The following is a 12,309-nucleotide window of genomic DNA, read 5'->3' on the forward strand; positions in this document are numbered from 1 at the left end:
TATCGCCACTCACACCACTGGTCCTGAAGGGATCATCTGCCCTGGATTCCCTGTGTTTCCAGTTCCTATCTGTACCAGTGTACACCCTCTGGTCTAGCCAGATTTGTAAGGCAGGATTGGGATCATGATAGTGGGGGAGGGAGAAGCATTTAGGAACTAGGGGAAAGTTGTATGTTTCATCATTGCTACATTGCACCCTGACTGGCTCGGTTGATTGAATCTTTCAATATTGCAACTCAAGGCTTGACTTTGTCTCCTGTTCTTTCAGCTTGAGAAATGCTGAGTTGTTCTTCCTCTTTGGCTTTCTAACTCCAAGTCATTTCCTGTATCACTATAATACTTTGCTTTGTTTTCTTGAGCTGCCCTTTGACATTATCTGTTCAGCTCTTTTACATCATCCTTCCATCCTCATTATCGACCCTACAATCAGGAGCAAGTTTCAGAGTGTCTCCTGGCAGCCATTTCTGTTCTTCTTTCTTGCCTTTTTCATGACCCTTTGCTTTCTTCATATGTGATTTTCATGATGTTAGCCCACAACTCAGCAGGTCTGCAGTCAGAAGTGTGCAGTGCATTAAATCTGTTCTTGTGGTTCTCTAAGTCCAGGTGGGAGTACTGGAATCACTCAAATCCTTAGTACTTGGTTAGTATTGGATGGTAAGTGGATCAAGTTTAAGGTCAATTTTCAGTTGTGGCTGAAACTTACTCCTGGTGATACCATTTTCTTATAGCAAAAGGGATACAAATATTGAACAGATGGGACAAGGTTCCTAACATGGATCTGCCATCTCTCAAGGGAGTTACTAACCTTCCACTGCACAGGGCACCACTCCAGGAAAATAACTTGTGACCAGTCTGCTACCGTTCACCTAATTTTTCCAGTCCAACATTTTAAATCCCACATGCCCTTGTAATGATATAGCCTCCATGATTAAAAAGAGGTAAAGGAACTAACCTTAGTTTTATGTGCATAAAAGCCCTGAACAGTTATCATTGTGATCATGGTGACTGACTTTGGGTGGAGTTTTCTTTAAATCATTTTATTGGGGGCTCATACAATTCTTATCACAATCCATACATACATCCATTGTGTCAAGCATATTTGTACATTTGTTGCCATCATCATTCTCAAAACATTTGCTTTCCACTTGAGCCCTGGTCCATTATCTTTTTTAAAATAATTTTATTAGGGGCTCATACCACTCTTATCACAATCCATACATATATCAATTGTGTCAAGCACATTTGTACATTCATTGCCCTCATCATTCCCAAAACATTTGCTCTCCACTGAAGCTTCGGTGGAGTTTTCAATTTTATCTTAGAGATATCTTAGCTGAATGCTGGGCCTTAGCAAGAAGAAGCACATTAGAGATCAGAATTAATACTTGGAAGATAGAGGAATACATCACACTTTTAAGGAGAGAAGGTACTAGGCTGAGCCTTAAGAAGGAAAGAAAAATGAGCCTGATTGGTCTGCAGGGACGGTGTATGCTCAGGGCAGGAGTTGGCAATAGGCAAGGCAGGGCACCGTAATTTGGTCTCACCTTGATCCTGTGTGTGAAGAGGCTTACCTGCCCCTGAGCTTGAGTCAAAGCCAGTGTGGGATGGAGGGTGAGTGCGATGGAGCTGACTCTGACAGACTAGGTTTGAAGACTGACTCCTCTACTTCGGGGCTATGTAACAATTTACCTACCCCTCTGAGCCTCAGCTTTTTCCCCACAGGAAATAAAATCAAATGCTTCCCTGTGTAATGCCATAGTGCCTGGCAAAAACACTCAAAACCAAACACAACCATTGAGTCAATGCCAACTCAAAATGACCCTAAAAGCCAGGGTAGAACTGCCTCTGTGAGGTTTCTGAGACTGTAACTGTTTATGGGTGTAGAAAGCCCCATCTTTCTCCCTGGCAACATGTCCCTAAATATCAGTTGTTGTTATTATTAGGCAGAGGGAATTCTTCAGAAGGAAAACAAACAAACAAAATATCACAAAGTCAAACACTGAATCTAAGCATTTGTTCTCTACAGTGTTTCCTATACTAGTTAAACCTGGGAACGGTCCACTAATAGTTAAGGAAGAGCTAGGTGGCTTACCCACGTAATGAAATGTTCTGCTGCTGTGGAAGATTTTCCCATGGAAGGCTATGTAGCAACCAATGTAGGCGAGTCTGAAGGACAGAAGAGACGAGAGAAGTGGGCGTTGTACAGACTACTTAGTCAAATAATAGCAATGTGAGGTGTCATGAGATTAAAAGTTAAAAACAAGTGGTATGGGATAAGAAGGATTTATAAATTCTGGTGATGGTATCCGAGATTGGTCAAGAGAGACTTCTTGGTGCAGATAGGAATTACGCTAGGCCTGAAAGGATGCACAGGACTTGTGTGGATTATAGAAGGCAGTTTTTTGTTGCTGTTGTTGTTGCGGGTTGTTGCTACAGAAGGAACTGCCACAATGCGGTGGGAGAGTACTCTGACAAGAGCTAATAACCCCTGGGGCCCAGGTCATGTGCCATAGAACACTGGGACATTGAACCCTGGGTCTCCTAGGTGCACAACACGGTTCAAAGGCCGTACCAGAGGGATACAATGTGGAAGCGCTACTAGGTGAACTAGGCTCTAGTCAAACACATCTGTGACCCCAGGGTTTAAAACCGAAACTACATGGTGTGTGAAGAAGCAGAAGACAGCTATACCAAGAGTTTTGAACTGTCAGTAGGCAGACTAACATTTGCCTACAACTTCAATGCCCTGCTTGCTGTATTAAGATATATATGACTCATATTATTCTGGCAGACCTGTGTGTGACATTGTCAGTGAATATTCTCATAAGTTTTACCTGACCACCAACTCCCATTGTTTGTGTAAATAGTGTCCAGTCACGTAAGAATTTATTCTGTATAAGTCAATAATTCGTGGATTGCCATTAGTAGTCAGCCTAAGCTTATTCAATCTCCCTTTCTCAATAGTGTTTTAAAATCATTACCAGGGGCTAAATCAATGACACTATATACAGAAGGACCTTATGATCCAGGGAGATGATCAATAAGTTTATCTATCATAAAATAACAACGATGTCTTTAAAGTGAACCAGAAGCAGATAGAAAACATGGATTCAGGAATAGATTTTGAGTTGCACTTAATTCTAGCTCCAGTTTAAGAACAACTAGTTCATATGGCATGGCCCTGCTCTATACTTGCCCTCATGAAGGAAACATGGAAGATACAAGTGCTATAGCAAAGTGTGGTGAAAAAATTGGGTGGTTCTTGGCTATCAGAAAGAATTGTAACTGAAAAAAAAAATAAAAGAATAGCAGCTGGGGGTCTTAAAGGCTTGTTTTCAAACAAGCAACCATCTAAGTGAGATGTCAGCTACGCCCACATGCAAGAAACACACCACAATTGGATCACAAATGATATCCAAATCCAAAGGAGGGAATAGTATCAGGGCATACATAGTGAGATTCTGGTTTTCAGAAGGCTATGGATGACAGTGTGAGCCCAAAATATATTCGCAGGATCTACACAGGGAATAAGCCTCCAGTGATTTACTTCTGACCATAATTGAGGGATGGGAATAACCTGGTTTATCAGACCGAGAATATTGTAGAGATGACAATAGCAGATTAAAATGATAAATCTCACTGGAATGGTTAAAGCCTTGTCATTTGATTTCCCTTTTGGTACACATTGTGCTTGATCTGATATTTAATATTTTCTGTGGGGGTTTTTCATATTAGGGTTTACCTTTATTGTAATTTATCATTGTTGGTAGCCTTCTTGACTCTGCTATATATTTTTACACATTTTTCAGTATATGAAACCCAGAATGGATGACTCTATAGAGACAATAACTGGAATAACAGTTCGGGGGTATGACAAGAGAGGTGGGGGTGCAGGAGGTAATGGGGAGCTGATATCAAGGAGAACAAGAAGGCAGAAAATGTTTTGAAAATTATTGTGGTAGCAGTTGTACAACACTATTTCCATAAAGATTTACAGCCTCAGGAACCCTTTAGAGCAGTGGTTCTCCACCTTCCTAATGCCACGACCCTTTAATACAGTTCCTTATGTGGTGGTGAGCCCCCCCCCAACCATAAAATTATTTTTGTTGCTATTTCATAACTGTAATTTTGCTACTGTTATGAATTGGGCGACCCCTGTGAAAAGGTCATTTGACCCCAAAAGGTATTGGGACCCACAGGTTGAGAACCACTGCTTTAGAGGGTCACCATGAGTCAGAATCGACTGGAGGCAGTGGGCAAATTGTACACCACTACTTGATATGACTGAACTATTGAATGGTACAATGTTTGGATTAAGTCCTAATAAAATGATGTTTTTGTTGTTGTTTTCAAAAAAGGTGACTTAATCTCACAAATGAATTTTACTAAAATAAATACTTCTCAATGCAAGAGAGAGCGAGCTAGTAGACTCATCTAGCTCAACCAAAAGAATGTGTCAAGACAAGGTCATAAACTAGGCTCACATTCATGGGGTAACAACCCCGAATGCCAGGCCAAATTGTTTTTATTTGATGTTATCAGCCTTTTGAGCAGAGCAAAACACCTGAGGAGAAATTGCAAATGTGAGAGACTACTGACAATCCATCATCTCTCTCAAGGAGCTAAGTGTCTGAGCTTTGGGACAAGTCGGGCAAAGGTCTGATCCAAGGTGCGAGGAATATTTAGAATGTTAGCACCATCTCTATCTTTTGTCCTTCTCATCCCCATGGCTTTCCACATCCACTTTTCCCGTGATCCTCTTCCCACATGGATATGGGCTACCAGTGTCTGCTCCTCTGGGGGGTTCTGTGGGGTGGGGGTGGGCTGCTAACCAGAAAGTCTCTGGTTCAAGCCCTTCAGTTACTGCACAGGAGAAAGATGAGGCTGACTGCTGCCATTAAGACTGACAGCCTCAGCAGCCCAACGGAGAGGGTCACTATATGTCAGAATCCGCTGGAGACAGTGGGTTTGATGTGGTGGTTGTGTTTGGTGTAGGGCTCTTCTCATCAGTGCCTCTTGTCCCCTTGACAGGTGCCTGCTCACGCATCCAGGGCTTGCTCCGGGCCAGCAGTGTGGAAGCCATTGCTGGGAAACAGGATGAGCCAGACCTCAAAGGGAAAGCCCTTTCTCCCCCCCCACCTCCATCAGTCCCTCCCCCCTCGGCTGAGATGGGGCATGCTTTTCTGGAGCATGAGGCCAGGAGACCAGGCTGAGTGCACGTCCGTCGCCAGGGTGCCCCCAGCCTTCCGCTTTGGGCTGCAGCACTGTGTACGCCTCAAGCACCAGTATGTTAAAAATGCTGCTGCAGACCTCACCTTCTCCCAGGAGGTAGTATGGCAGCGAGGGCTGCCCAGCGTTCCCTACAGCCAGTGCACCTTTGACCACATCTACAACACAGACACCATCATCCAGCCTCCCAAAGGCAGGAACACCCAGCCCGGGAAACCTGTCAGCTTCCGGGTCTTGGACTCCTCAGGGCCCTCGGCAGTGGTCATCTCTCAGGCTGTGAAGACGAGGCGTCTTGTCCATCTTAAAAAGAAGCTGAAGAAATCAAAGGTAGCCAGCACTGTCCAGGAAAAGTCTCCTGGCCTTCAATCTGATAAAGAACCATCTCTGGTGGGCTTGGCACCCTCTCTAGATGTGGACCTGGAAGAGAGGGAAGTCTGGCTTTCGCCTCTGGAGAAGGAGACCAGAGCCTGGGAGGATCTCATGCTTCAGCAGCTGAACCAGCGCACGGCCCGGTGGATCCTGAACAAGCGTCCGCTGAGGCCTGGCGTATCCCCCAACAAGTGGCAGAGCTTCCTGCATCAGCAGTATGACTGGAGCCACATCCGGGATGAGCTCACCTCCACCAGTGACCTGGAGCTCCTGGATAAGCTGGAGGCAGAGGAGGTGGCAGAGTTTGAGGGCAGAAGTGTCCCTGCACCCAAGCAGGAGAAAGAAAAGCCAGAGCTCCTGCTTCCCGTTTACTATAGGTAGGTAGTCTGGCCCAGACCTCGGGCATCCCTTAAGCACGCTGGCTCCCCTTCAAGGGCTTCTGGGTGGGTTCCTACTCCTCATTTCTGAATGCCCTCCATCAATCCCACCTGTACCCTCCCACCACCCACCTGCTCTCCATGGGATTTCCTTATAGCAAGGCTTCTCCACCTGCCCTGTGCACTGTAGGGTGTGCACTAGATGCCAGTAGTCCCCTTCAGATGCCTGCCTTAAAGAGATCCATTTGCAAGTTTTCCAGCTAACTTGGCTATCCGGCTGAGTCCGTTACTTCCAGGGGCTGGCAGAAATCCATCCTTATGGTGAGAGCAAGGCGTAGAGACTTCGTGGCTCTGAGATTTGGTCCTGCCTTGCTTCGAATAAGAAACCAGGGTGGCATTGACTGGAAAACTAACCAGCAGCAGGGAGAGAGCCAAACAGCTGGCTAGTGTCGGACTGCTTAGTGCAGCTCAGTCTCAGAGAGTGTTGCTTTCTCATACGTGGCTATCGCCATGGAAACACCAGAGCGATGATAACCCCTGCGATTCCCCAGCTGAACTACCAAGAGGTGGAAATCCATTTATTTATTCATTTATTGAACAGCTAGACACTGTGTCCCAGCTCCTTGTCCAAGAGATACTCTGTGAGGTGCTGGCAGTACAACGTAAATGCGAAAGACCTGGGTCCATCCTTTCTTTCCATTTTCCCCAAAGACTTTTTGAAGCCCCCTTAGGACCCCCCACACAATAGAACAAGTGGGATCACCTAGGAATTAAGGGTCCTTCCCAAGGATATGCAAGCCCTCAGGGTACTGATGTCACAGAAAAGGCTCTGCCGGGGTCGGGCCACACTGGCATGCCACCTAGTGGCTGCAGAACAAATAACTCCATTCCTGGAGAAGGAAAGTGGCCGTCCATAGGCTCTCTGACAGCGCCATATCCGCTGGCTTTGGGGACAAATTCAGCATAGCTATTCTCAGGATGTTCTGGTATGGGCTGAGCTTAAAGAGGGGACGGGTCCCACCTTTACCTTCCCTCTCATCTTCCCTGCTCTTACCCCTACTAAGACTGCCTGGGTGCTTGCCACAAGCGCAGACAAGTGAAGTGGTGCCTGGGGCCAACAAGACTGCTGAGGACATCAGTGTGACACCAGGAAACTACCTGTCCCCAGACCAGAGCCACTACAGGCAGGTGAACCCCCGAGCTGGCAAGTTTGCTTACTCCACGGCCAACACCTTTGAACAGGAGATTTACTTTGGTAATAGAGCTGGGGCCCTGGGGTGGGAGGCAGGGCCGGGGAGGTGGGAGGCAGTTGGAGGAGAGGCATGGCGGTGGGTCCATGGCTTGTCTCTGGAGGCACCCTTGGGTGTGGGTGTCAATGAGAAAGACATGGGCCTGATGACCTGGGCGGTCATGCCCAGGCTATCAGCGCTGGAGTTGGGGGAAAGCGGGCAGCAGTAATTGGCTGAAGAGGAAGCTATTTCCCCTCTCCCCCTTTCTCTAGCCTTCTCTTTCCCTAAGCAGGCTGGCAGTGGACAGTAGGCAGGGTTTGCTTTGTGAAACAGCTGCCCTCTTCTCTAGCCCCTCTACCTCTCCTCCGTCCACCCTTCTCTCTTCTGTCACCTTGAGCTGTTGCCTGACGGAGGTGACACGTGGAAGGGAAGATATGGGCTTTACAATCAGGCAGATCTGGGTTTGAATTCTGGTTTGGCCACTTCCCAGTAGTTGGCAGCAAAGAATCCCTTGGAGCCTGATTGACCTAGTAAGGAGCATGCGAATGCTTTTGACTGCTTCTTGACCACTGCCTGGCACCTCGTAGGGCTCAATAAATGCCCGCTACCTTCCCTCCCACAGGAGCCCTGGTGGTGTAGTGGGGATGCATTGGGCGGCCTACTGCAAGGTCAGCAGTTCAAAACCACTAGCTGCCCCACAGGAAAGAAAGGAAGCTTTCTACTCCTATAATGTCTCAGAAACCCACGGAGGCAGTTTTTCTCTGTGCTAGAAGGCCTCTGTGAGTTGGGGTTGATTGGATCATAGTTGAGTTTGATTTTTTTTTTTTTTTTTTGGTCCCTTCCCAACTTGTGATCCTTGACAATAGTCTGTTCCTAAAGTGGATGATTCTGCCGCTTGGAGGTGCTGGGACAATCCAGAGAGGCTGCAATAGTAGTGGAAGGAAGGAAGGAAGGAAGGAAGGAAGGAAGGAAGGCAGGAAGGAAGGAAGGACGGACCTCACTACCAACACAACTGCCCCTGTGGGTTTCCAAGACTAACTCTGTACAGGAGTAGAAAGCGCTTTCTTTCTCTTAGAGCAGCTGGTGGTTCTGAATTGCTGCCCTTGTAGTTAGTAGCCCAACGCGTGACCACTACAGCATCAGGGCTCCTTGCCATAGCAGTTACCTACCCTGTTTCCTAGATGATGGATCTAGTAGAAAAGGATTTAATTGCTGGGCGCTGACTCCCCCTTTCTTTCTCTGAAAAGGGGGCAGGTCAGCCATGCTTTTCTTCCAAGTTTTTCTTCTTCATTGACCTCATCCTGCTCTTAAACTGCTGTCAGTGAAAAGTCTCTTAAAAGTGTTTAACAGACGGAGGGAGGAGTGGGGAGGGAGGGGAGGAAATGAGCTGATATTAAGGGCTCAGGTAGAAAGCAGATGTTTTGAGAATGATGACTGGCAGCAAATGTACAAATGTGCTTGACACAATGCATGTGTATATGGATTGTGATGAGAATTGTACAAGCCCCCAGTAAAATGATTTTTTAAAGTGTTTTAACAACATAGAGTGAGGTACTCGTGGCTGATAAAAGATGAACTAGGTAGTCTTTCTCAAGTATCTAGCTCCTCAGAGGGGACAATGACTGTAAGCTAAATAGGTTGTGCCTTCCTGATGGAAATCATCACCGTCGGGGCTCTTAGATGTCCACGAGCAGTTTCTAAGAGCCCATCAATGGCGCCCCCTCAGAAGGATGCGGCACAGTGTGGTGGTCAGGAGGCACAGGGACTGACAGCAGGACAAAGGAATCTGATCGTGGAGACTAGACACCCAGGAAGAGAGGTAAGAAGGAGGTACTGGGGCTCTCATTAGTTTTGTCTATCCACAGACAATGTCCAGATCGTTCGGAAGGCCGGTGCCAAGAGAGACCAGATTTTCCTGGAAAACTCCAATCAGTACAGCAAGCAGCTGCGGAAGGTCTTCCCTGAAAGTCCAGAAAAGTGGAGCTCCCAACCAGTTCCTGAAGCACGTAAGCCGGAAGCTGGGCATGGGGGCAGTGATGGGTGTGCGGCTACTTCTTTAAGGTCCTGACTACTACTTCGTTAAGGCCAAGGCCTCGGGTCTCCCCGGCTGCTGGGGGAGTCCCTCCCTACCAATGAAAAGTCGTCTCCTACAAAGTAGCAACTGTTAACTACAGAGAGTCCAATGAGGTATCCTTTCGGGTGAAATCTCAGCGCAGCCAGGTGGCTTCAGGCCAGGACTGACTAATAAGGATGGTCACATCTCAAATATTTCCAGGGGCTGTCAACCCCCTGGCCCAGTCCCACCTGCGCTGCCCATTCCTCTCGGACTGCCTCTGCCTCCTTAGTCTCCACGCAAGCCCATTTCACCTCGGTCCAAGGCCTTCCTCTCAGACTCTGAGAAGAAGTCTATGGCTTCTCATTCCGTAAGACACATGGGAAGCGGAGCAAGACTTGAGCTCCTGAAGCAAGACACATGTATCCTTCAAGACACTGTGTCTCCATTTCTCGCAACTCTTTGCTTTGCAGCCTCACTATTCGGATGGGCTCCCTGGTCCAGCAGTAGCGACACCTTCTTGTCTTCCCCAGCCCCTACCCTTCGGCTCTCTAGTGCCACCTGGCTAGACAGCAGCCACCAGGGTGAGGGGGTGCTAGTGGAGGCAGCTCTAGGCAGCTCCCCCACGCTCATGCCCTCCCCTCCTTTGGATGCAGACAGGCCTCAGGGCAGGTCCTGTAAGTCACCTTCCTGGGCTTTAACTGCTTCATTAAAATGGAGAAACTCCTTCCTACAGCGAGGCACTGTGTGAGGGGCACTTGGAGGAGATGCTCTATCCGGCATCTGAGTTAAAACGGCCTGGGGTCTCCTGGCCCTCTGTGAAGTGCAGGGTCCTCGCAGCTCAAAAGAAAGACAAAGATTCAGAGCCAACATACAGGTGTCTGAGTTGCAGTGAAATTGTAATAAACAGAAATGGTTGAGAACCTAAGCCTGATGGGCAATGCGTGGCAAGCAGTGACGTTAGCAAGGTGAGGCGGTTTCCTGCTCCTCCACCAGCTTCCTGTCTGAGACAGCGGAGGCTTTCTGAGCTCTTGGCGATCCCAGAGGCCATTGAGTCCAGAACACAAAACGATCTAATGATATTTTTAAAGATTTTTTTAAATTCACAGATCATACACAATTCATAGTGCGATCAAGAAGTGCTGTACAATCATTAGCATAATCAATGTTAGAACCTTTTCTCCTTTCTTGTACTCCTTATTAGCTCCCCATTTCCCCCCAGCCTCGCTTGATATATATATATATATATATAACTATTTTTATATAACCACTTTATGTACAGCTATCACAGTGTTTATATGATATTTACAATTTCCTTTCTTGTTCTGAGATTTATTGTCGTAACTTGGAAGATCTTTCAAATTCAGCGGCTTATAGAACCATTCCTCTCTCACATTCAAAACATTAAAAAAGACAATCTAGTTCATCTGTTAGGAATCAGTGGCTAACTACCCATGATTGGTGCTATGTCAAATGTTAAATATCTTATGAGCAAACCTTGTTACGTATGGTGTGGTGGTTACATGTTGGGCTGCTAACCACAAGGTCCGCGGTTCAAAACCACCAGCTGCTCCGCAGGAGGAAAATGGGGCTTTCGATTCATGCAAAGAGTTATAATCTCAGAAACCCACAGGGGCAGTCCTACCCTGTCCTATAGGGTGGCTGTCAGAATCGGCTTGATGGTAGTGAGTTTGGGGGATGCTCCTGGAGATTTATTTAACTTCTAAAAGGGTTTGTACAGATTGCACTTTCCCTCATCATCATGGTGGTATCATCTCCTCTCCCTCCCCACCATGGCTTTTTCATTTCTGTAGTCAGGACTTCGCTGGACTCTCCACTGGGCTTATATACTCAGCTCCATCTAGAACCATGGGAAAATGTACTCTGTAGAGTCTGGTGGTCCTTGTTGTTGGCCAGGTGGAGGAAAGTGACGTAGCTGGAAAGGCTAGGTGGCAGGGCTTAGGGCACTCGGGGGAGAGGACCTGACGCTGCCATGTTATGACAGCTTGTAGGCCCAGGAAAGGGGGTGTACGCTGGGCCGCTTTGCCCATCCCAGCCAAGAATCTGCTGCTGAATGAGGGTGAGCAGGACACATACCCAGAGTCTGGGAGGCTGCGGACACAGGCAAAGACACTGATGGAGAACACGACCTGGCAGCTGATGGTCCTGCGGAGGATGCTGCACGAATGGAAGGCGGCCTGGTCTCTGAGTAAGTGAAGGGAGGTCCCAGGGCATTGGTATGTGTTTCAGACGGGGTGGTCTCACCTTGGACTAATGTGTCTCCATCTTTTAAAATCCCTCCCTCACCAAAGCTGGACGAGTCTTGCAGTGTTGTCAGATGAATGCTCATATATCCGGGTGCTTCCAGCAAGGGTAGCAGGCGCAGATCATATCCCGTGATACTTCAGTAATTTGTGGAAACTCACAACCCTGAGAACTAGGCAGGGACCCCATCTTATTCATCTCTGAAACTTTATGCTCAGTAAATAATGCATAAAAGGCAGGATGGAAAAATGCTGCCCAAGTAATGGAAATGTTGCAACCAAAAGAAACCAGAAAGAATTTAACACAGAGAGATAGCCTATGAGAGAGAACTGGGGTGTTCCATTTGGGAACTGAGAAGGTCCGTAGAGACCAGAGAGATACCTCCCCCAGGGATTCCATTTCTAGCGCTCTCTGTTGTTCAGAATTGGTGTTCTGGTTGAATATTGTGCTGGGGAAATGTGACTCCGTGTCACCTCTCTACAGCCAAGCATCTCAATCTAACCACGTGGCTCTCTTCCATTCCTGCACTGCGCCAGTCATCGAGTGGTCCCATCAGACAGTGGAGGGCCTACATCGGAGCTTGACAGGCATGCACGATGGCATTCGGATCCAAGCCATCATCACGTGTGCCATGGCAGCGCTGGAGCGGCCCCGAATTGCCACTCACCAGGAGGACTCAGGTGAGAGCCAGGACTGGACTACCTATACACAACAGAGTGCCACAAAACATTGAAACAGGTGGAGACATCAGAGCTTTTCTGAGATCACACCCCATGTGGCCATCAAG

At 47.5% G+C, this 12,309-nt stretch overlaps 1 protein-coding gene across 3 annotated transcripts in view; it reads left to right on the top strand.

The window, feature by feature from the left end:
- The window catches only part of HEATR4 (HEAT repeat containing 4), a 54,404-nt gene that overhangs the window by 10,270 nt on the left and 31,825 nt on the right, over positions 1-12,309 (top strand). For all 3 annotated transcript variants that reach the window (XM_045287788.1, XM_045287787.1, XM_004699024.2), the window contains exons 4-8: positions 5,032-5,975; positions 7,040-7,230; positions 9,070-9,210; positions 11,263-11,466; positions 12,059-12,202. In XM_045287788.1, the coding sequence (XP_045143723.1) occupies positions 5,032-5,975; positions 7,040-7,230; positions 9,070-9,210; positions 11,263-11,466; positions 12,059-12,202 (1,624 nt within the window). The remainder of the gene's footprint in view (positions 1-5,031; positions 5,976-7,039; positions 7,231-9,069; positions 9,211-11,262; positions 11,467-12,058; positions 12,203-12,309) is intronic.

This window comes from Echinops telfairi, unplaced genomic scaffold (genome assembly GCF_000313985.2).
Source record: "Echinops telfairi isolate 266 unplaced genomic scaffold, ASM31398v2 ScPeMD7_18;HRSCAF=68, whole genome shotgun sequence".
NCBI classification, from domain to species: domain Eukaryota; kingdom Metazoa; phylum Chordata; class Mammalia; order Afrosoricida; family Tenrecidae; genus Echinops; species Echinops telfairi.